The 23,465-nt window shown below is 49.0% G+C and overlaps 10 protein-coding genes across 10 annotated transcripts; 5 read left to right on the top strand and 5 right to left on the bottom strand.

The window, feature by feature from the left end:
- Nucleotides 1–326: 326 nt before the first annotated feature.
- Nucleotides 327–2,688, top strand: N7481_012252 (putative exonuclease; the record flags this gene model as incomplete). The annotated part of the gene is made up of 3 exons (XM_057271471.1): nucleotides 327–339; nucleotides 409–556; nucleotides 615–2,688. 3 exons carry the CDS (start codon nucleotides 327–329, stop codon nucleotides 2,686–2,688), a joined length of 2,235 nt encoding a protein of 744 aa, XP_057115659.1.
- A 934-nt stretch (nucleotides 2,689–3,622) lies between these two features.
- On the top strand, nucleotides 3,623–4,621 carry N7481_012253 (Fig1 domain-containing protein; the record flags this gene model as incomplete). The annotated part of the gene is made up of 4 exons (XM_057271472.1): nucleotides 3,623–3,653; nucleotides 3,719–3,787; nucleotides 3,855–4,182; nucleotides 4,240–4,621. 4 exons carry the CDS (start codon nucleotides 3,623–3,625, stop codon nucleotides 4,619–4,621), a joined length of 810 nt encoding a protein of 269 aa, XP_057115660.1.
- Nucleotides 4,622–5,636: 1,015 nt separating this feature from the next.
- On the bottom strand, nucleotides 5,637–7,611 carry N7481_012254 (uncharacterized protein; the record flags this gene model as incomplete). The annotated part of the gene is made up of 3 exons (XM_057271473.1): nucleotides 5,637–5,959; nucleotides 6,036–7,123; nucleotides 7,178–7,611. 3 exons carry the CDS (start codon nucleotides 7,609–7,611, stop codon nucleotides 5,637–5,639), a joined length of 1,845 nt encoding a protein of 614 aa, XP_057115661.1.
- Nucleotides 7,612–10,166: 2,555 nt separating this feature from the next.
- Nucleotides 10,167–11,198, bottom strand: gliT (thioredoxin reductase gliT; the record flags this gene model as incomplete). The annotated part of the gene is made up of 2 exons (XM_057271474.1): nucleotides 10,167–10,731; nucleotides 10,795–11,198. The coding sequence occupies 2 exons, from the start codon at nucleotides 11,196–11,198 to the stop codon at nucleotides 10,167–10,169; spliced, it is 969 nt and encodes a 322-aa protein (XP_057115662.1).
- A 1,206-nt stretch (nucleotides 11,199–12,404) lies between these two features.
- On the top strand, nucleotides 12,405–14,101 carry N7481_012256 (MFS transporter; the record flags this gene model as incomplete). The annotated part of the gene is made up of 4 exons (XM_057271475.1): nucleotides 12,405–12,740; nucleotides 12,790–12,976; nucleotides 13,032–13,528; nucleotides 13,586–14,101. 4 exons carry the CDS (start codon nucleotides 12,405–12,407, stop codon nucleotides 14,099–14,101), a joined length of 1,536 nt encoding a protein of 511 aa, XP_057115663.1.
- Nucleotides 14,102–14,596: 495 nt separating this feature from the next.
- Nucleotides 14,597–16,554, bottom strand: N7481_012257 (rRNA 2'-O-methyltransferase fibrillarin-like protein; the record flags this gene model as incomplete). Its single annotated transcript, XM_057271476.1, has 5 exons — nucleotides 14,597–15,665; nucleotides 15,726–15,994; nucleotides 16,049–16,230; nucleotides 16,293–16,340; nucleotides 16,416–16,554. The coding sequence occupies 5 exons, from the start codon at nucleotides 16,552–16,554 to the stop codon at nucleotides 14,597–14,599; spliced, it is 1,707 nt and encodes a 568-aa protein (XP_057115664.1).
- A 289-nt stretch (nucleotides 16,555–16,843) lies between these two features.
- N7481_012258 (RING finger domain protein) lies at nucleotides 16,844–18,043 on the top strand (the record flags this gene model as incomplete). Its single annotated transcript, XM_057271477.1, has 2 exons — nucleotides 16,844–17,054; nucleotides 17,112–18,043. 2 exons carry the CDS (start codon nucleotides 16,844–16,846, stop codon nucleotides 18,041–18,043), a joined length of 1,143 nt encoding a protein of 380 aa, XP_057115665.1.
- A 201-nt stretch (nucleotides 18,044–18,244) lies between these two features.
- On the bottom strand, nucleotides 18,245–20,016 carry sld2 (the record flags this gene model as incomplete). The annotated part of the gene is given in 3 exon segments (XM_057271478.1): nucleotides 18,245–19,707; nucleotides 19,721–19,774; nucleotides 19,860–20,016. 3 exon segments carry the CDS (start codon nucleotides 20,014–20,016, stop codon nucleotides 18,245–18,247), a joined length of 1,674 nt encoding a protein of 557 aa, XP_057115666.1.
- A 470-nt stretch (nucleotides 20,017–20,486) lies between these two features.
- Nucleotides 20,487–22,070, top strand: N7481_012260 (Peptidase S12 Pab87-related C-terminal; the record flags this gene model as incomplete). Its single annotated transcript, XM_057271479.1, has 2 exons — nucleotides 20,487–20,603; nucleotides 20,658–22,070. The coding sequence occupies 2 exons, from the start codon at nucleotides 20,487–20,489 to the stop codon at nucleotides 22,068–22,070; spliced, it is 1,530 nt and encodes a 509-aa protein (XP_057115667.1).
- Nucleotides 22,071–22,237: 167 nt separating this feature from the next.
- Nucleotides 22,238–23,194, bottom strand: N7481_012261 (sucrase/ferredoxin-like domain-containing protein; the record flags this gene model as incomplete). Its single annotated transcript, XM_057271480.1, has 2 exons — nucleotides 22,238–22,837; nucleotides 22,904–23,194. The coding sequence occupies 2 exons, from the start codon at nucleotides 23,192–23,194 to the stop codon at nucleotides 22,238–22,240; spliced, it is 891 nt and encodes a 296-aa protein (XP_057115668.1).
- Between the last annotated feature and the right edge of the window lie 271 nt (nucleotides 23,195–23,465).

Genomic DNA, 23,465 nt, shown 5'->3' on the forward strand with positions numbered 1-23,465 from the left:
GGGAGGGGAACAATTCCACCTTTGGATTCTCTGCTTGTCCCGCATCAAATTAATTTTCGGTCGTGCCTGCAGAATCGGGCGGTGACTCTCCCCTACCGCCTGCCACAATCAGAAGGTATCACATCGCGTCTGCGCGTCGAGAAGAACAAACGAGAACAAACATTCCAGCACCAGCCATGGAGGTATTTCCTCTATGATTAGATTTGGCTTTTCCGTTCAACTTGTTGCTTCGGTTCCCACGCGTTGAGTCTTGAGAATATTAAATCGCATGTTACTGTCTCTCGAGTAAATACGAGGACCCGCTTGTGCCTCGATCGGTGCCCACCATGGGTATCAAAGGTACGTTTCCGTGGTTCCTGTGCTCCTCATGAAGGAAGGGAGAGGGGTTTGGGCTGATTTCAAGTACAGGATTACATGGTCTACTCAAATCTATCCAAAAACCATGCCATCTGAGGAAGTTCAGTGGCCAGACGCTTGGAGTTGACGCCTACGGATGGCTACACCGCGGGACGGTGGCCTGCTCTGTCGACTTGGTTTTGGATAGGCCCACTAGGAAGCGCGTATCCCTTTGCTATTTCTTCCGGACATTGCACAGGCGGCTAACTTCGATCTAGACACCTCGATTTCGTCCTAAATCGTGTTCGCATGCTCATTTACTTCGGAGTGAAACCCTACCTCGTATTCGATGGCGACAACCTGCCCAGCAAAGCAGGCACCGAACAAGACCGACTTCGAAGACGCCAAGAGAGCAAGGCACTCGGGCTTGAGCTACAACGGAAAGGCAGAATTCCAGAGGCTTACCAGGAGTTCCAAAAAGCCGTCGACGTCACCCCCTACATGGCCCGACAGCTTATCGAGGAACTGAAACAGATGGATGTACAGTATGTGGTGGCTCCGTATGAAGCGGATTCCCAATTGGTGTACTTGGAGCAGCAGGGTCACATTCAAGGAATCATTTCAGAGGATTCTGACCTCCTTGTTTTTGGAGCGAAAAGATTGTTGTCTAAATTGGATCAGCATGGTGAATGCATTGAGATTAACCGAGCGGATTTCACAGCATGTCGCGAGGTCAGCTTGGTTGGTTGGAACGATGCGGATTTCCGTCACATGTGCATATTGAGTGGTTGTGATTATCTGGCGAATATTCCCAAGATGGGATTGAAGACTGCTTATCGCAGTATTCGAAAGCACAAGACTGTGGAGAAAGCGCTTCGCATGATACAATTTGACGGACAATTTAAAGTGCCGGCCGACTACTTGTCTAACTTCAGGCAGGCAGAACTGACATTCTTATATCAACGAGTCTTCTGCACCACCGCCCAAAAGCTTGTCACCTTGACGGTGCCCGAAGATGGGATCAATATCGACGAGCTTCCCTTCATTGGAGCCGATGTGGAGGCAATGGTTGCGGCCGGGGTTGCTCGCGGAGATCTAGATCCGTCGACGAAGCAACCGATTGAATTGAAACCTTTAGCCACAGGTAAATTACCCCTGGGTATCAGCCGTCGCCAGACGCTTGGTTCATCTTCAGAGCTGAAGCCCAGCAAGCCGATCAACTCATTTTTCACGCCGAAGCGCACGCCTCTGGGAGAGCTGGACCCGAACAGCCTCACCCCATCTCCAAGCCAGCAACGGCTTCTGGAGCGGAATGCGAACAACTCTTGGCAAGCCAACTCGGCTCCCTTGCGCTCTAATTCGACACGCAATACCCCTCTGCGGGCCTTCTCCGACCAAGCTGGCCTCAGTCCTATGGTCCGTAGTGTTGAACGGAACTCACTCTCGTCTCAACCGGCCAGGGCATCGACCCTGCAGCGAGCGGCAACCATACAGCCTATCAAGCGGCAAAGACTTTGCTCTGAGGCAGAGGACGACTCTCTTCCAACACGTCCTGGTTCCCGCAGTCGTTTCTTTAGTCCCAAGGCAGATCAAGCGAGTCCGACGGACCAGAAAGTGTCCCGGAGCAAGAAGCAGCGGAAATCGATGATGGATGTTTTCTCTGATGAAGTAGCCGAAGATATCTTTTCCAGTATCCCCGATCCAGCTTCTAGCGCCGAGGCTGCCGAGGTACAAGAATCGACGAGCCAGGAATCGGCTGGTAGTGAGCATAACAAGCAGACTGTCGATACCTCCTCGACCAATAGCGCAACAAAAGCTACACCCACCCCGGCCACCAAACCTGCCAAAGATGATGACTTTAAGCAAGCCTTGGAGTATCATGTACAGAGACAGAACACGGCCATCCTTTCCAAGTTTACCTTCAAATCAAGTCCACAGACAGAGCCTGTCCCAACTCGCTCTCCGGCTACTAGACTCCCTGTGATTCAGACCCGCAATCGGCCTGCACCTCTTGGTTCCCCCAGGACGCCCGGCGGGAACCCTCAGAACCGATCCCCGCAGCGAAGACGCTTGACTCCACTCCAGCGTATGGGGCATGCTGCATTGACTCGGTCCCACAGTATCAACTTCCCAACCAAGCTTCGACAGGCCGATAGTATGGAGTCTCAATATGATGCTAGCCCCATCACTGCAGAGTCTCCTGTGACCGGGGGCAGCGGCGCTCAAGGCAGCGAGGATCTCATCATTCCCGACAGTGAAGATGAAGAGGAGGACAAAGAAGAAGGAGAAACAAGCATGTCGGCACGACCTAAGCCTTTGGATCTCAAGCGCTTCTCATTCGCCGCCCATTAATCAATTACAAGCATATTTCGGTTTCGGTTGTTGGAGTATGGGAACAGGCATATCAATTTGGGACATGCATTTGCAAACACGGGTTAGGCATCAATTTTTTTTATTGCGGCGGTGTGGGATATTATCATGAGTGTTATTATCATTGCATCTAGTCAATCCAGCGCATACAATTTCATTGATCAGCAGTATGTCCACGTAGACCGTCCTAGTAAATCGGAGGCTGGGGGAGGCGACCCGCGGGTCAATGGTGGGGCCCAACCTTATCGGGACTAACACTAGTCCTATCGTTGCTTAGCGTGTAACCCGCACAGCAACTGGCCCCCGGCAGAATCCCCAAAATGGGAGGCGGTGCAACTTGGTTTCCCGGGAAGCGGGAGAGTAAACAAAGACGGTTGGCCCAGCCTCTCAATATTCCCATACATTGTCTCCATCCCCAGCCTCCAAGGGCTTCAAGATTTGCGCCTGACGTGGTTTTCTATTGCAGCTACGATCTTTCCTCCCCCTTCCCCCCCCTTCCATTCCTTCTACACATTCCTCTCCTTCTCCATCCTCGTCCCACACTTGCTGTCCAGAAGACTTCAAGACCTCTGACCATCGTCGAGACTTGCATATAGGTGCGATCCGGACCCGACGATACGCCGCAGCACCTTCAATTGTCTTCCCAGGACTTTGAAGCTTCGACGCGAACCGATTGGACACCATTCCGACCTCTTCATCGCATCATCTCCCGCATTCCTCCTCCACATTCCACTTACGACTATCGTTGACGAGTGGAATTACTTCCTCTACAATCACGCCCTCGACCGCCACGCGGTAGCCATCAGGGTTCTGATCCCGAGCACGGCTTCGAACACTCCTTCTCGGAGGCCCGAGAAGCGAGTCTATTGACGTGAGAGATCGAGACCGCTCATTTGCGCCCCCATAGCTGGTCGCCATGGCGTTTCGAGTGGCAGAATCATGGGCCCGTATGTGACAAACAGCAATCAAACGAAAGCGAGAAAGAGAACAAATATGCTAATAAAGAACATAGGTTTCATTCCTATGATCGGGTACCATCATGTGCTGATGATTATCATTGCAATCGCAATCATCCTTCTATGTATGTATCCGCTGGCCTATGGGCAGTATCCCACGTGTGTCTTTGGAATGTGGCTAACCTTTCACAGCATTATTGCTGGCCGGATGTTCCTCGTCGTCCCCAGAGATCCCAAACATCTTCCTCATATCTATGTACTATGAAAGCTACAAACCCACCTTTGACTTGTCACAAGTCGACCCAGGAGTTACGAGTGCGATGGCAAATATCGTCGGTACCGCCGAGCTGGAAGTCCGTGTTGGATACTTCGGTATTTGTGTTCAGCCTGACCGTGGGTCTTTCATTTGCAACTCCAATGCCACCGCCCTAGCGGAGATTGTCACTGTGGACCAAGATCCACTCAACCTGATCTGGGTCGCCTCCACATTCAAAGATGCGGTCGTGTTCCCATATCTCCTGTAAGTTGATGCTATGACATACCCAGTTCTTACAGTCAGATGCTAACCGCTATCCAGTATCGTTGCCATCATCCTCGCCTTCTTCTGCTTTATCCTCCTCGCAACATTCCCCGGCTGGCACGAGGAGCGCGATGAATCTGGCTCAGACGTCGAAATCAAGCCCTTCCCGTCGCGCCCCGTCTCACAAGCTGCTCTGGCCCTGATCTTTGTTTCCACTGTGTTCGTCCTCGTATCAGTGTTGTGGCAACATACCGCCTCGGTTGCAGCTAGTACGATTGCCCAAGATATGGGTAACGGCAGTGTGAAGAGTGGTGTCGGTACTTCCGCCATGGTGCTCGGTTGGTTCGGATTCGTGCTACTAGTCGTCGTAACGATCGGATTGCTCGTCATGATACTCAGCATCAGTCTCATCAGGAAACTGACAGACGACGAGGAATGATCGAGCTGATCAAGCCTCCGCAATAAGTCGTTTATGCTTTTCTTTTCTTTTCGATTTTTACGCCTCCCCTTTTCTTTCTTTGCTACGACACACCTCTTTACTACCTCTTACCACCGACGACACGAATGGGAAATGAATAATATGCCAAATGGAAATGGCTCAACACACGGAATGGGAATACGATCGGGGACACTTTGTCACCATGGGAAACGGTTGAATTTGAACAATTTGATACACGAACATATCGAGGGCCTCGGCCCTCACTACCCCAACCTGCCTCCCCCTGGAAAGGTTGGCACCGGCTCTTCTTGCAAGCTTCAAGAACAGCCGGGGGGATATCATAAAGGGTCTTCCTCAAACCAAATCTTTGTACAGCCTCGTGGCCGGTGTTATGGGATCTCCTTTTTTTTCTTGTCATGTACTGCGGGAACCATAGTTTTCGATTCCCCGGCGTTTCTTTACTTCATGTATAAAACATGTTTTGAAATTTTCAGCACTGAGTCTTATCTCCGGCTTTGCCTGATTGTCTTGACTTTGCCTTCTTGCATGGAGTCGTCGATGCGAGAATCGCGCCTAGATAGCTTTTTTGAAAAAAAAAAGATAACTAAATACCTATCTCAAACTCTTCATGCCTTAATGTAGAACTTCCAACTTCTTGGCGACCGCATAAAGTATAGTACTTACTTGGTCTCATGACCAACTTCAAACTGCTATCTTCCACATAGACCTACCAGGTAGAAAAGTTCAAACTTGAAGCTTCCGACCTCGGCACTGGCAGTCAACTTGACTGTTGTCCACCCAGTCCATCTAGGACAAATCAGACTTGGAAACGGGAATGCCCAGGAGGCTGCAGCAGTTGAGTCATGGATATAAAATGTTCAAATAGGGGTATCTACCTATATACAGTGACTCCCACGAATACCACGCTTGAACTCATAAAATCATAACACATCAATGAATGCCTTTTCAAATGGAGAAGAATCCTTTTAGACATCTACCATTATCCCCCGTCCGTCTAGTACTCCAACCAAATTTCATGTTGAACGTTCTTTCCAGATACGTTGCTAGCATCAAGACAAGGTCTGGGGGTCTCAACGATTCTGACAGCCATACTCTGTCCTTCGGCCATCTCGTGCACAAACTCATCATCCACCACAATCTTGAGCCCAGCTTCGTTTATATGTAGAATACTAGAAATTTCTAGCCTTGTTTTGGCAGAACTCTTCTCCAAGATTTTCGACTTTAGATCTTGGACTGTTCGTGATTTGGGATAAATTGCGCGATAGTGCTCACTCGGAGACTGGCCGTTTGCGATGATTCGAATGTAGAAGCATGCGGCTTAATTGTGAGGAAGCGGTTAGTTTGACGTCTTTTCAAGTTGTTGGCTATAAAGCCACTGCTAGACGAGACTTACCTGGCATCGTAGGCAAATTCTCCAACTTCGATGATATGGGCGATATTCTATGATTCCCTGCGTCGTGGAGACTACTCATAGAACTTGGCGTTTCCATCCCGTTGAATCCGGCCGAATCCGATTTAACAGATGAAGTGTCGCCATTTGATGAATACCTGCGGTCCACAGTGTCCGGTTGCTGCGAATCATCTGCGTTTAATGAAGCAGTCGGATGCAATTCGGGATCATCTTGAGGCCCGGCACGAAGATTGAGAGCACTTTCAGGACGGCTAGAGTAGAAGCATCGTTCGAGAGCGTCTAGTCTCTTCTGCAGTTGCTGGTGAAAATTTGTTTGCTGTGGGGCGTTGTCAAGATCTATTGACATGTCGCCTTGACGTTGTAGGTTGTTCTTCGAGTAACTGAGATCCGGATTGGATTTTGCGGAAATGCTGCCTCGCTTCCTCTTATTTGAACATTCGGGCGGGGCTGGATCGTTCATTTGAAGCTGTAGCTTTTCTATCCTTTTTCGGATGCTCGCAGCGTCATTCGCTAGTTTCCGCTCGGCGCCATGGTCGCGGAAGAGCTTCACATTGCAGAAGCATACTTCTGGTTCTTGGATATCAAGTTCGCCGAGTTGTTTTGTCTTAGCGCAAAGCCTGACCTGGATTCCTTTCACCCCCTTCGAGAGTGTGAAGTCGGTGGACAAAAAGTTGAATCGGACAGGTATACTGCATTGGGGCACTCTATCGGTCGGGTTGCCAGTCCAGGTAACAGAAAATCCATCGAGAGAGACTTGCTCAACGTGCATGAAGGGGTTATTTTCGCCCACGTATTCGACAGCTTTAAGTTTATTGTCGCTCTTGTTTAGTCCTCGCGCTGATTTCCATAATTGCCAATAGGCAGATGGGTCCGATCGTTGTTGTTCTTCATCGAATGAAATCCGGACGAATGTTCGGTAGTGAGTGGATTCGGTAGTATATGCCATAGACGGGATTGGGTCTACCACCCTGAGATGGTACACCTGGCCCTTGTTGAGATACGACACAGGCGTTTCACTCGAGTCATTCACTATCGCAGTGGGTGCTCGAAGAGTGGTGGGGTAACGGAACCTGAATGTGCGGTGTTAAGGTCTTGAACATTGGTGATGTTGTGGAAGAACTTACTCGTTGCTCTCAGGGTAGGACATGTTTTGCGAGTGGTGAACATTGTCACCCACCGGTTGGGCCCTTTCCGTTGTATTCCATGACAGCTCGTTATCTGGAATGTGATTGAAATTAAGTGGCTCAGCCGGAAGTCCAATGTTCCCCAAGTCCAAACCTGGCTGAGGGAACTGATTCGGTGCATATGCATCTTGTGTGGAAAAAGGATCCATGCTGTTCCATGTTACTGCGGGATTGATACCATCCAGCGAGTTTGAGTTGGCCTGATCTCCGAATTGATCTCTAAACGGGAGTTTAGAATTATTTTGAGCAGAAATGTTCTTCGAAGGTTGGCGCCCCTCTACCAAGTCCTGGAAGGTAGTAGGGGCTTTTAATTGCGATGTATAAAGGTTGAGGTTTTCGAGTTGGCTTTCGGCCACCATACACTGTCCAGACATTGTTGAGGTAAATGTATCTGGCGGTGTATTCCCATCGAATGAGAAGGAAGGGTTGGACAATTGGAGGCTTCCTTTCACCTTCTTACAGGCGCTGGCTAGGTATGAGAATTTTGTTTCACAGAGCACTTGATAGGAGATGGTGGCTTACCCTTCCGACGGTGTCATCTTGTTGTCTCCCTCCGTAAAAAGGTTACCCGGTTCAAGTTTGTTATTGGTACTCTCGTTAAAAAACGATTTCCCACAGAGCTGTTGAAAGCGGCCTATAAGCTCGCCATCTGGTCTATGAGATCCAGTTCTGCATGGTCGGATGATTGATATTAGAAATTGAAGTCTAACTTAATATATCGAGTAGACTTACCTGTGACAGAACATTGATGAGAAGGAAAAGAGAGCACCTTTTGGAATAAACAGAGCACGAATTTGATTTGAAAGCTTCAATATTAAATTTTGGGAAATCAAACAGATACAACAAAAATGCGTTTTTCTGGAAAAATAATATGGCAAATGGCGGGCATTCTGCTGAGGGGTGAGTTACTTATAACGGGAGTGGGTGCAAATCGAAGAATCGCAGTTCCTTCTATGACGCCACACATAAACGATGAAATCATACCTTTGAAAAAGGTGGAGATAAAAGGAGATACTGCGCAGTACGTAGTAGGGGGTGCAACACAGCAGACACCACGGACTTACCCCGTACCACACATGGACCAAACCTTGGAAGTGGATGAGTTTTCCGTTCCGAGCCCCCCCAGTTATCTATGGATTGAGCTTTTGTTGGGTTACCCGTGTTAGCAAAGGGATCATTCATCCGCCCCCTCCTCCAGGGCTTTCTTGCGTCATTGCAGATCCTCATCTACATTGGTTCCGATTGATGACTGGTGTTTAATAATTCTGCGAATGAAATCTCACCTCCAGGCATTGGGTGATCCATACCAGCTCCTTCCCCATTTTGTTAATACTACGGAGTACTAGTACAGATGTTCTTTGTTAGTACTTCTCGTATGTGGCGCTTTCCCAGAACCAACAGGAGGGAAGGTACATTCTCGTAGCCACACGCATCCGTCGAACCCCAACGGTTTGTTGGATTTCATTGGTCGGCTAATCTTGCCGGAGAAGATCGCCTCCCGACTTGTGGAGACTTGGCTCCACTCGATGTGACCAGCAATGTTCATACATACACTAGCTGATATGAAAAGAAGCCATGGCATTTTAGAGCTATTGGAGAGACAGCTTTGACTGCCCCACATTATGGAGAGGGTACTTATGTACCCTACGGATTTCTGACTTTATCTTTCGACTGAAACCTTCCCGCTAACCTCAACAGTTAGTTCCGTCCACTCCGTACCGCCCGTACATAGAATTGAATAAATGGATCGACAGAACCAACGTCGCCACCCTCCATCTCTCTCGTTGAGGCATTGAAAGGGCCTCAGCTTCAAATTTTAATGTTCGATTATTACAAAGTCAAAAAACATATCGATACTGTAGCTTCTGTCTAGCGCACCGTTAGCGCCATGCTCTGAGCCGCACTGACACTGGCGGAAGCCGACGTGTCATGAACAAACACATTGCACAAAAGGCTCACCTGAGTATTTTACGAGGTACAGAAGAGAGGCACCCCGTTTAAATTTAGTTGGCATTATTTAAGAATTCAATTCCCGACTTTCGATGCCTCGGGGACTTTTTTAAAATGACGTTTATGGATTTCTGAGCCCAGGCACCAGCAAATCCCGAAATTTCAAAAAGCCCCGCATAAGATGTTCCAAAATATGGAACGTCAACTCTGAAATGTTTCATCACGCGCGATACTCTGAAGACGTAACGTACTCATATTACTTTAGGCAAGCCGAGACCACGTACTGTATTTGAGAACATCGCTTCGATGCAAGGGCCCACAGACAAATTTTTATCTTAAGAAGACCCACGCAAGTTTAGAACTGGGGTTCACTGTGTCTCACAGACAGGGAAACGAATATCAAATGTTCTTTTGATGGAAATGGGGTAGATCCGGGGAAGTTTTCCCGACCAATACTACTCAACGGAATTATACTACTAGTGCATACCGTTCAAGCCATCTCAAAGGTACCCGAGAGTTCTTGGCGGGTATGGGGCAGATCTCGGAATATTTTACCGACCAATACTACAAAGGTAAACGAAATTATCATAAATTGCCATTGCTTCCAACGTGAAATATTTAAGATAAGAATGGTATATGGAATTCTAAGTTTCAAGAGAAATATTTTGCTATATTCCTCCATATGATTAGGAAACTGCCTCCCTAGATCAGTAAAACAGCCAGATTTCCTACTATGTATGAGCCCGGGAGCCTGTGACAGGCCGAAGAGAATCACCAAAGGTACCCTTCCAAGAATTATTAGAACATACTAATTTTTAAGCTTTCGAGCTGTTCGTAAAGACCGAAGAAATATATCACATGGATTCATGCAACAGACGGGAGCCAAAAACTTATACACGCTCTCAGGAGTAAATCAGGAATAGTATAAACTGGGCAATGAGAATACGCAGTCAAATGAAACTTGAACCCATGCTGTTCCTTACAGCTCGTCCTTCTCATCCAGCTCCTTCTGCAACTGAGCCACCAGTCCAACTGCAGCAAATGCTCCCATCTGGGTAGCTTGGACAACTGCCTGCATCGGTGTTCCTGCATCCCCAGCAGCCACACATCCAGGCAGGCTTGTCTCATTGAATGGCGTCGATAATTTAATATGTCCCGCCGGCGTCATCTCCAGGCCGAGTTGGTCCGCAAATGGTGCACGCTGCTCCGCGCGAGGATGGCTCACAATGAATCCTTCATTCTTCGAGGTTCCATCTTCAAAATGCAAAACCACGAAGGGTGGCTTGTCCTCGGAACCGTCTTGGTGTTCAAACTTGATTATCTTGCGGTCGTCGTAGGCGATCTTGCTGCTGTGGATGATTATCTTTGCCGAGGTGACGAGCTCGAAATTTCCATTGGTATAGATATTAACATGCTTGGAGAGTCGCTTAGCCATTCTAGCGATATGGGCGAGCGTCTCGGGGGAAGATAGAGTGCCTGTAGCAAGAGCGCCGACGGAGTCTGCACCACGTTCTTCGTAGCCATGGCAGAAGAGACAGTGAAAGCTTCGAATGTTAGCTTCATTCATCAAAATGAAAAGACAAGGAGAAAGACTTAGAAAGACTTACATGCTGCGCCCCCAACAGTCCGCGTACCCCTCGACCTGCTCCTCGACGATGTCTCTCACGCCTGTTCCTAACGCTAGCTTGCGTCCCTGGTAGGTCTTTCCCTGGTCATCTACCGCTTCGAACAAGTCGGCGACTTTTCGGACCGTTTGGATTTTGGCAGACACAAATTCAATCGTATCATATCGCTTCTGGAGGTCCTGCTTTGCCTTGGCGCGATAGATGGCTGGGTTGGTGTGGTCAAAGCCGGAAACGTTGTGCATGTGGGTTCCCCGCTCGTTACGGTAGACACCAGAGTCAAGCACCAGAGAGGTATAGAGCTGTCGGGAAAGACCAGTGGCAATGGCGAGTCCTGCTGGACCACCTCCGATGATGAGAACATCGTATGTTTTGAGCATGTTTACCATGATGGTTGCTAAGAATGAGAGTTGGAATATCGATGGTGAATTTCCATAAAATCAGGAAACGGCATGGCCTTTTATAGCCTAAGAACATATGGAATAATTTGAGTACCTTAGCGACGCAGTTTTTACCTTTCATGGCAGTGGATGCGAGAGATGACTGTGATAGGTTCTCCGAAGGCTTTTTGCTGCGAGCCTCGGAGAGTTAAGCTCGAGAAAGTCACCGAATGGCCTTTCCTTTCGAGATAGTCTGGGGTCTAGAAAGAGCTAAGAATCCTGCTAAAGTTATTACCACCTTCAAGCATGGCATGGGCATTACTATTGTGGCCAATGTTTCATATATGACAGTGCATTAGATTCCAAGAGCAACAAGAAGATTATGCTTCCTCGGTCTTGAGCAAGGAAAACAAAGTTCCCTCTTGCGCAAGTCTCCTGGGATTTCTATACAGGCCGTGGAGAGGAATATTATGGTCGCTATGGAATTTGTGAGATGATGAACTAGGGAAGAATCCAACTTGATCTGGGGTGATGCCCGGGATGGTTCGTTTTACGTTGATTTCGAGTATTCCTCGGGTCAGCTTAGAATACTCCACATATTGTATGTGATCACTGTTAGTAGTAAAAAGCTCGACGGCCCTCTGTTTGCCAAATTCTGTTCGGTATGTCATATGAAAGGAGTTTTGATTCGACCTGTTAGAGATATTGTGCATGATCAGGTACAAGAGTACCTGGCTGGTAGCCAACCGAACTCGTAAGAAATATCTGGAAGCTCTAGAGGTCTCGCATTGGAATTTCAAACCCTTACTAGTCATTATCTAGCAACTACATAGTATTAGTAAGAGGCGAAAAGCTCAAGATTTCTCTAGTGGTGACGCAATACTATGAGCCTTAGTCCCGTCGGGTATTACTTTATTTAATAGTCCCGCTGGATACTTATCCACACGCCCGTAATGCTGTTATTTCCACCCTAAGTGGTAGCAAAAGGCCCGGCAACGGTGCCCAACCAAATATTACCACGCCCGCGGATGTACGGTTTTACGGACAAAAAGATATCCGTAGACCCTGTGGCTCCAGACCGAGTTCATTCACGCATATAATGTGCCTTAGAATAAACGAGGAAAAGATTTACCACACACATATTTCATTTTATCAAACTACTTCCAGCAAAGGACCTGAAAATATTCACGTTCAAGGTTCCAATTGCTAACTACCATGGAGACAATGCGAGATACAGCTTTCGGCAAGCTAGTCCGGCTCGGCACTCGTTACAGATGGATGCAATATCCAGAAGAGCGCGATGCCTCCGTATGGCCTGAGTATCTCAAGACAGAACCGGACATAAAGGAAGAGGAGGAAGCTTCCACGCCGACAACCGAGAACGAAAACCCCGAAGATCTGGAGGCTTTCGGCCTCTATGCAGTAATGTCTCAGTGCTCGAATCGATCAAGACGTATGTCTACTGTATCTACGCTTGATGGTGGGAGAAATAGCTCTTTGCAAACCAATCAGTCTTTGGTTATTAGCTGGCGAGGACCCGACGATCCTGAGGTAAGCCTCCCATTGTATGATGCAAAAATGGCGTACTGATATCGAATAGAACCCACAAAACTGGACCAAAAAGAAGAAAATGTTCGTCAGTAGCTTAATTTGGCTACTCACTTTTGCTATCTATGTGGGCTCCGCTATATACACACCTGGAATACCAGGCGTCGCCGAACAATTTGGCGTAAGCAATGTTGCCGCAACCCTCGGTCTGACACTTTTCGTGGCAGGCTACGGCCTAGGTCTGTATCTCAGCCTCCATCCCAGACTGAAGCTAGAAGTACTGACTTGAAATAGGACCCATGATTTGGTCACCCCTTTCTGAAATCCCCATGATCGGCCGGAGCCCGACATACGTTTTGACGCTTTTCGTCTTCGTCTTCTTCAATTTCGGTGTCATATACGCAAAGAATTTCGGGATGTTCCTTGCATTCCGATTTCTCACCGGCTTCATTGGATCTCCAGCTTTAGCCACCGGTGCAGCCTCCATGGGCGACATGTGGAGCCCCAGGACGCGGGACTACATGATCGGAATCTGGGGCATGTTCGCCATTTCAGCACCAGTCCTGGGTCCAATGCTGGGTGGCTTCGCTTCTTCAGCAAAGGGCTGGACGTGGACTATCTGGCAGCTGATGTGGGTTTCAGCTTTCACCTTTGTTTTGCTATTCTTCTTTCTCCCGGAAACCTTCGCGCCTAATATCCTTGCTCGTCGGGCCCGGCGAGTACGTCGTATCACGGGAAACTCGCAGTATATGTCTGAGTCCGAGATCGAGATTAAAGAAGTCAGACCAATGGTGCGTATTATTCAATCAGAAATGATCGCGATATTGCTAGCTGACCACTAATTCCAGGATGTTATTTTTGAATCCCTCGTACGACCTTTCCAACTCTGCTTCCTCGAACCGATCGTCCTTCTCCTCAACCTCTACATATCGCTCATATACGGTATCCTGTACATGTGGTTTGAAGCCTTCCCAATTATTTTCGGAGAAACCCACGGCTTCAACCCCGGCGAAACCGGGCTGGCCTTCATGGGAATCCTAGTCTCAACCTGTTGCATCACCATCCCAGGCTACTTCTACTGGAAATATCGATACCAATCGCAACATTTTGATAAAAACGGAAATATCGCGCCCGAAATGCAAATGCCACCAGCCTGCGTGGGTGCCTTCGCCCTACCAATTTCACTATTTTGGTTTGGCTGGACAGGAAACTTTGAGAGCGTCCATTGGATTGTACCGATCATTGCTTCTATGCTATTCGCAGTTGGTGGCTGTTTGATTTTCAACTGCATCTTTTGCTATCTTGCGCATGCTTATCCAAAATATGCGGCGTCTGTTCTTGCCGGGAATGATTTCATGCGATAATCATTTGGAGCTGGTTTCCCGCTTTTTGCAACGGCGATGTTCCATAATTTGGGGGTTGGTTGGGCGTGTACTCTGCTTGGATGTTTGACGATCGTCTTTGTACCTTTCCCTTTTATTCTTTTGTCGAGGGGACGGAGAATTCGGATGGCGAGTAAATATGCTCGCCATGATATCTAATTGAGTGGAATTCAAATTCACTTCTTCAAATACAAAAACTAGCTTGAAGGTTCATTCTCAGCGTATCGGACGAAACAAATACGCTGAACGTCTGCACTAGTAGTATATTCAACCCCGGTAATTGAAATTAGAAGCTTAGAAGGAAAGTTGATAACGCCATTGATCAGGGTATGAAAACTGGAAGAGGCTTGAAAAGATATTCCTTGCGCGAAACTCCGCCCGCAGCAGCAAGGGTACGACGGATAAAATGCATGTGTTCAGATAAAAGAATAAGGCGCTGGCGTTTTCAATGAAAATTTGGTTTGAATGACGACGGATTTAGTAGTCCATGGGGTACCCTCCATTTTGGTTGCCGCCGGAGTGTGTGCCATCAAAACCACTAGTAGAGTCATCCAGAGACTTGTAGTACGGATTTGCAGGACCCGTACCACCGCCGCGGCCACGGCCGCGACCACCACGACCATTATTTCCCCGGCTTCTCTGGCTACCACGGCCGCGGCCACGCTGAGAGCCCCGACGAGGACCATCGTCATAATGGTGCTGTTTGGGATGATGGCCATGCGGATGGTCATGTGAAGGTGCGGGACCGTCGTAGCTAGCGTGGTGACTTGATTGAGCATAGGAGGAGAAACCATCCTCATATTGCTGACGCTGGCGTTTCTTGTTGTTTTTGCCGGATGGGTTAATCCGATCTCCATTTAGATTGGTCTCGTCGACTGAAAGGACTTCTTTCTCCCCGATTTCTGTCTCGAAAGTCATCGCCATGTCTGCTGGCACAGGGTGCCAATTTTGAATTAAACTTGCATCCACAGGGCGGGCAGGCTTGCGGCAGGCCAGAACAACGAGTGGCACCGCGTTTTCGGAATGTATTGGGGTATTTCCGGGAATAGGCTGTACTCGTGCGGCCCATACCTTGTTCTCGAAGTTTGCGGTTCCGGTAACCTGCCATTTCACTTTCCTGCCCGCGCCGCCGATTCTTTCTAAAATCTGCTTGGAGGCGGGACGGGGAGCAATCATGATGTTGTTAGCCGTGTACTTTATATCTTTTGACTCGGCGAGTCCTTGAGGTAGGATTGGACCCAGGACTTCCTGGATCAGACGCATTTGGTCTTTTTTAGAGATCAAGTATCCTGTGTAGAGCACCGTTTTCCTAATGCGGAACCCTCCATAACCTGACCTCATCTTTCGTGGGCCTGAAGTGCGCAAGGTTAGATGGTGAGAATTGATCATGCGCTGCACCTCAGCAATCTCTGCCGTTGGATCCAGATACGTGACGCCCTCAGATACCTGAATGACTTCAGCAGTGATGGGTCTCCTGGGGACGGTGGTTTGTCCGGTTTGCAAGCTCATATTCATGCCCTCAAAGTAATCGCGGAACATTTTCACGCTGTGAAAGAAATCAGAATCGAGCTCAGACAAAGAACTCTCGAGACCAATCACAACTTACTGTTTAACACGGTCTTCGTAAACTCGAATATCCTCGGCCTGTTCGTAAGTGAAAATGAGATCTTCGAGAAATTTCTGTTTGAAGTGCGCAGTCGAAGGGAACTTATGTCCGTTAGGACTAACTTCCGGCTTGAGGCCGATCATATCGAATTCCAAGTTTTGGCTCGCAACCATGCGTTTGACGAGATCGGCAAACCGATCTTCGCCTCTGCCCGTCAAGAGGACCGTGAGTGCATCCTTTTGTTGCATACTGAGTTGGACAAGACGAAGCTGGTGATCGTTAGTAACGGCGAGTCGGGTCATAAAGAATCATGATGATCGCACGATATTCTCATTCCACCACCCTTTCCATCCCTTTGGTTCCTCGACGTCTATCCCTTGTCCGGTAGCTGCCAGAAGATTGGGGTCATGCCACCAACCGCCGTTGGCAAAGCTCTCTTCGGTTTGCAGCAGGCCGATTGTTTGACCATTCCAGAGTTGCGGATTGGGTAGAGGGCTTAGGAATACTATCAAAGACCATAGTCAGTATTTGTAGTTTTTTATCGGTAGCGAATGTGACGAGGCTCACGGGTATTATCGAAATCATAGACATGAATAGAACGGATTTGAGAAATAGCTGTGGATATTGAATATGTATGATTAGTTTCGTAGCTTCCAAGAAGATCAAGACGTGATAGAAGTGAAAACACACCTGGGAGAGCCTTCGTAGCCACTGACCATCGCTTCAGCGAGGTAGTTGTGTAAGCTGGTTGGCGCTGCGCAGTTGACATTGTGGCCGCTGGAACGATGCGCGCAAGTTTCTCGGACACGACAGCTTTGGCTGACCGCATCTGCGTGTTTTGTTGAATTGATGAAAGAGGGAGGTTTCGTCTGTATTTTATTAGTCTATTTATAAGTCGAAAACAGAAGTCGAGGAAGTGTACATTGCCAGTAAATCATTTCGTTCGAAGCAGCTGCGCACCTTCAAAGAAAGCTGCGGGCCCTTATCACCACGTGAGGATGCACGTGATATTGACGGGGCGATAAGACCATCGCGTGAGGGTCTTCCTAACTTCAGAAAGGTTGAGACTCGCCACTCGCGATGCTTCTTGATTGCTGCTGAAACTCCCATGGCGGACAATGGCAGACGAGGCAGATGTGCGACACGAGGTCTTGCAGAAAACACTGAGAGAAGTTGCAGATGAGGGGGTGACCGGAGAAACGAACGACCCCTGTGTGATCTGCCTGGATTCAATCACGGAGCCTAGTGTCGCCGTACCATGCAACCACTCGAACTTCGACTACTTATGTCTGCTCAGCTGGCTGGAACAGCAGCCCTCATGTCCTCTGTGTATGTCCAAAGACCCACCTTAAGCTGATAGCGCGCGAGCTGATTCCACAATAACAGGTAAGGTCGGCCTCACTGCGGTCAAATATGAGTTGAATGCTTCCCGCGGACCGAAAATCTACAATGTACCCACCCGCGAACAGCCCAAAGCTAAACCCGAGACTTCGTCTTGGAGTTACACACAACGGCGAGCCTTGGCAGGTGGCTTGGATATAGGAGATGCGCGATCACGACGGCGAGGACCGCATTCTCGTCTATACCAGCGTCCACCTGTATCTGACGATCCTCTCTCCTTCAGGCGCAACGTCTATCGCAACAATCTATACTCGCTACGGGTGGGATCGAATCGTCTCTCTCAGTACAGCGAGGTAACACCGGAAAATTTCAATCGTGACGAAGCCTTGCTCTCACGAGCGCGAAAATGGATCCGCCGGGAACTACAAGTCTTCAGCTTCTTGACCCCAGGCCCCGAAGGCGAACAACAAGATCCGGGTCCTGTGCCGCGCGCTGGACACCAGAGGCTAGAGGATCGCAGGGCAAATAATGCCGAGTTCTTGCTCGAATATGTCATCGCTATCTTGCGGACTATCGACATCAAGGGCAGCTCCGGACAAGCGGAAGAGCTGCTGCGCGACTTCATTGGTCGGGATAATGCCAGACTTTTTCTCCATGAAATGCTGGCATGGTTGCGAAGCCCTTATACTTCACTGGAAGACTGGGATCGCCATGTCCAATATCCAACATCAACACAGACTTCTCGGGATAGAGAGTCCCAGGAAATAGATTCCAACTATCGCGGGCGTCGACGGCCTCGCAACCCACCTCCGGCCCGCGAACGTAGTGCGTCTCCGATACGTGGGCGTGATAGAAGCTTGTTTGATCGCATCTCAAGACCTGATGGGTCGGAAACATCTACATCTACTCAGAACGAAGTGCAACCTAGGCTCCGGGGGCGTTATCCCAGGCCGCGGAACAGAGAGTTACTTGATTGATAGATCTCCGACCAAATGCAGGTGATTATCCAAAGATAGTATCATAGAACTAACGAATTATGATAGAGAAGTTGCTAAAATGCATAATAAATCATTCCTCCTATGAAAAATACCCATGCTTGCCATGCCCAATTGCTGAATATCAAAGTAGTCGTTATTTCATGAAAGCAGGAATACAGACATCCATAGTCGCATCACTCTCTATTTGCGGCGGAAGCGCCCACCACCCCGAGACCCCCTGTTGTGGATTTTCAATGACCGGTAGTTGGCATGGGTTTGAGGGTTGACTTTTCGTTCCTTGGGCTTCTTTTTCTCCTCCGTTGCTGGAGGAGGCTTGGTAGACACCGGCGCGGGCTCCTTAGATGTTGGCGTGACCTTAGAGACCGCTTCTTTCAAGCGATCAGAAAAGCTCTTGGGTTTTGGCACAGGCTTCGTCTGTTCGCCATATTCAGGATCTCCGTCGGAATCTGGATCGGGCTCACCGTCTCCGGACTCGGGGTCGGACATGGTATGCAATGAGGCGACCTCATCCCCCTCCTCATCGGCGTCAAAGATGTCCTGGGGAATTTCATCTGAATGAGCTTGTACTTGTGTCTCCGGCACAACGTCAGCAGCCAGCTCGTCGTCACTATTTTCTTCCGGTGGAGGAGACGCATTGCTTGCGTGCCGTGGTTTCGCTTGACGAATCACTGGTCGCATGATGACTCGCCGGGTAGTTCGTTTCTGGCCCTTCTTCTTATAAGGTCGTTGCGCTTCTTGTGGAGGATTGGCCTCTGGAACTGGGTAACTAAAGCCGTCTGCCTCGCCCTCTAGTTCGCGCATCATCTCCCAATCATCATCCATTTGTTCCTCTTCTGCGTCCAGGCGTTCCTCTTCCATGTCTCGCAGACCTTGTACAATTGTTGATAGGCCCTTGCCATGAAATCGACCCGGCTGTCTGGATTTGATGGGACTTAATCCAGATCCATCTTTATTTGATGGAGCAGGGTAACGTCCGGAATTGGAGCGGCGCAAAAAGGATGGTGTAGCTGAGTGGTTGGTCTCCGGGGAGTGCGCGTTAGACTTCAGATTCGCACTTGCTTGCACCTCCTTCTCATCATCCGCCTCCACCATGGCTGCGTAGCGCATTGTCGTGGGTGTCGCGAAAAGATTGGCAAGATAGAACTGTTTGGTGGTCGATGCCGGAGTTCTTGTGATTCGGGACGATTCTTCCTCTTCTTCTTCTTCGGGGGCTTCCTTGATGGGATCAAAGGTTTTTGGTTTAGATGGTGTTTGAAACCCAGCGGCGAGCGCGTCCTTCTGTCTATTCACGGGAGGGGTGGCATTGTTGCTTCCACCAGATTCGGAAAGAAGATCAAAGAGCCCAAGAGTTTTCCCATCCCGCTGAGGTGTAGGTCCAATCGCAGCCTTGAGAGGTGACGGTGCCGGCAAATTCTGGACATGTGTCCTCGGGCTGAACAGCTTGCGAAAGGTAGATGGGGAGTCGTAGGGGTCTAGATTGGAGGGATGGGTCTTCTCGCTGCGAGAGTGGCGAGGGGTCGCAAAGAGACCCTTGGATGATTTGCGCGGCGTCGTCGAATTGGGGGGGCGCATTTGCTGGACCTGATGGCGACGCATGTTTTCGCTTTTTGGACTGCGATTCTGGCAGTTTTGCTTCTGCTTGCCTGTTTGCGTGACGATTGAGCTTGGCTTCGAGGTTCTTTATTTGGCCATACTCCTTGTATTTCTGGGCTAGAAGAGGGAGAAAACAAAACAAGAAAACATTAGCTCATTGCAAAGGCAACCACTCATGATTCAATCCACTTGGTATACTTACCAATATGCGGGTTCTGCTTGATATCGTCGCGGCCGGCTTTGCGCCCACCGTTGGCAGCTGCAAATTCTTTTTCCCAGACCTTCAATTCCTGTCGAACTGCAGTGGCCTTTTCCGCAGCCTCCTCACGAGAGCAGAGAGCATCTGGGTGGTCTGCCATTATTGCATGGTCGAATTGGAGTTAGAAGTGGTGGGAGGTGCAAACGGGAAGGGAGCAACGCGTTGCCGCGAAAACCACTCAACGCGGGACTGTCGCGTCGGGCCTGGCACTTCTCCGCCTCCTCCGCAGCCCATCAGGACATCAGCTCAAGTTTAGCATTGACTCACTCATGTGTGTCCACTCGGGCCTTCTCAACCACTAGGAACTTATATGCCTGACAGGCTACCGAATTGGGCCCCTCGGATCTTTTTGGTGGCTTGCCTCTTCCACCAATGATGCCTCGTACACTTGAAATTTACGCGGCACCTCAATATAATACTACCCCAGAACCCCCCCATTGACCCTCACAAGGACTTAACTCTTTTATCTTTCATTCCTGGTTATTTTAATATAAATACTTGCTGCTGACTTCATTACACCGACCTTTCATTGAGCTCCAAGTTCATTTTGAAATGCAAATCACCGTCGGGATGCCCGAATCACCCTTTGATCCCGATTTTGACGCTCTGGTCAGCAAGCTACTCGACGAGTGGAAAGTTCCGGGCTTGTCGATTGCTGTGGTTCACGAAGATAGAACCTATTCAAAGGTCCTACAAAAACCAGGAAGCTGTTGCTAATGTATAGACCGCTGACCTCCACAGGCCTACGGCATATCCGAGTTGCCGGACAAAATGATGACAACCGACACTCTATTCCCAACATGCAGCACCACCAAAGCATTTGCCGCTTTGGCTACTTCAATGGCCATTCAAGATAGCAAAGATACAGATAACCAAATTGACTGGGGCACGCCAATATCTGCCATAATCCCAGAAGACTTCGTTCTTGCGGATGATTATGCGACACAGCATACGACACTCGAAGATGCCCTATCGCATCGTTCTGGCCTCCCAGATCATGGATGGATGTTCACGTTCACGCCGAATAACATGGATTCAAAAACCCTGGTTCGGTCTCTTAGACACCTACCTTTGACCGACTCACCCAGAACGGCTTACCAGTACTCTAATCAAATGTACGCCTCGGTGTCATATGCTCTGGAGCAGCTGACAGGCGAGGCACTGGGCTCGTTCATGAAGAAACGGATATGGGATCCCCTGGGTATGCATGATACATACTTCTCCACTCAAGAGGTCAAGGATAATCCTTCGACCGCGAGAAGGCTCGTCCATGGATATACTTGGCTGGCCGATGGAAAAGGCGGCTACTACTACCATCTTCAAAAGGCACTGAGCTGGATGCCCAATAAAGGAGCTGGGGCCATGGTCAGCACGGTTCTCGACTACACCCACTGGTTGCGCGCATTGATAGAAAAGAGTGGCCCATTGAAGGGCCATGACTCTTTGGTCAAACCGAGAATCTTTCATTTCGAGACAGGCGACGTCAATCTGCCTTCCCCATATCATGGCTATGCCCTGGGGTGGTTCGTCGATAACTACCGCGGCGAAAACTTTTATTGGCATACCGGCGGATGGCCAGGGTTTAGTACCTATGTCGGCTTTCTCCCAGAGAGGAAATTTGGCGTCGTCATTATGGGCAACTCGGACCCTGCAAGACTTGCTTGCTTCCAGTTGGCTATTTACTTGATGGATAGGTTATTGGGTCCAGCGAGCCCGCACCATACGGAGCAGATGTCAGCCTGTGTGGCAAAGCAGCGTGAGGTGGTGAACGAGATATTTAAGCCGATGGATCTGGAAAATACCAAGGAAAAGGTTTTTCCTAGTTTGCCCAATCCTCCGATCCCGCACTCTTTGCCATTGGAGAGGTACACAGGAACGTACAGGCATCCTACAAATGCTTGGATCACGCTCGAGCGCACTGATGGCCAATTGACTGCCAATGTGTCTCAAGGAACGCTACCATGTCAGCTAAGCTTTGCGCATGCAAGCGGCGAATTCTTCATAGGACAGTCGAAAGTACTGAATCTTGTTTCATTAAAACCGTTTGCTGTGGAATTCTACATTGACTCTACGGGGCTAGTCACCAAAATCGGGATGCTTCTTGAACCGGCTATGAAAGGAGAGAAATTTTGGTTCGAGCGAAGCCTTTCATAATATGCTGTGCTCGGGGAATGTGTTTTGACAGCGATTTCAGTATTCAGAGTAACATATAGCCATGGGTATTCTACTATAACTTGCCAAAAAAAACACTCTCTCGCACAAAAAAGCTGCCATGATGCTCTTGCCATAACGATGGAGTGATGCAAATACTGCAACCCCCATTACCAACTCGTCAGCCCCTTGACGCGGTCAAATCCACCCCTCAGTTGTGTATCGGGGTGCACCACCTTCCCTTGAAGAATAGTATATTTGACAATTCCCTCGCAATGTTCCGGCCGTACGCGGGCCAGCCATATCATTTGCTGATCTTTCTTCCGGTACACAAGTACATTTGCAGAAAACTTGTGGCCGCCAACATGCGAGACGAAGAAGATCCCTGCGCCACCAGGTCGAGAGTCGTCTGCGTCGCGATCCAATCCTAAGGGCCGAAGATGCCTCTCTAACTCGCGCTTGATTAGTGGAGCGGTAATTCCACAGCGCGCATCTCGTCTTCGGTGTGAACAGAGTAAGATCACGTAGTCTAGTTCACACGGTCGAGCACTCATCCCGGTATCTGGAAAGGCAGTACTGTGACCATTGTGGCTGTTCTTCTCCTCGCTTGGGTTATCGATATATTTCTGGACGAGCTTGGGCACGTCGGCTTGGGAGACGGAGTCCACGAACGTGAAAGACGGGAGAATAAGCACCGACGTGCGTTGTTTTGGTTGTTCGCCAGCTTCCTGCTCCGGGATGTGTAAATTCGATGCGGAAACCATAATTCGCTGGAAACCGATCAGTACCCTTGAATGTAGAGATCAAATCGGAGCTAACTAATTGGCCACACTTACCCCGAGCCCCGAATTCGCCGAGGGCTGATCAAACGCCTCCATCAAACTACCCTTTTCATGCTCGACCTTCTCTTTCCAATCAGATTGCCCTGTCGCAACGAGAACGTGTGCGTTGAACGCTTTAATGTGACCGTAGAGGGGCCTTAAATTTTCCACCTTCACCTTAGAGGGGAATTGGATTGTGCAATCCGCGCAGTCCTTTAGACAATCGGCCCCATCTTGCGCTGGATCCACCTGAGGCACGAAGTAATCGTCCGAAGTCCGACCTAGTGAGAGTAGCGAGCGTAGCATTGCGGTGAGGATTAGATTTGTGAGTCTCTCGGGATTCTACAGAACTTGAATATCGTTGAGGATACACTCGGGCTTTAAAGCGGGCTTAAATGTCGTGGTCGGTCATGGCTGCCTGGATGGAGTATGTCCGAGCCAAAACATCCCCGGCCGTGGTTAACCCCGAAGGCCGAGTTTATCATAATGTTTGACAAGGTTTGACACTTTTCATTCTCCACAATAATCCAATCGGGAAATTGGGCTTGATATTTGAATTTGATTAGCCTCCTGGCTA

The sequence above is a fragment of the Penicillium waksmanii genome (genome assembly GCF_028829765.1).
Source record: "Penicillium waksmanii strain IBT 27052 chromosome Unknown utg000010l:1.0-3698451.0:1.0-3701458.0, whole genome shotgun sequence".
Taxonomy (NCBI): domain Eukaryota; kingdom Fungi; phylum Ascomycota; class Eurotiomycetes; order Eurotiales; family Aspergillaceae; genus Penicillium; species Penicillium waksmanii.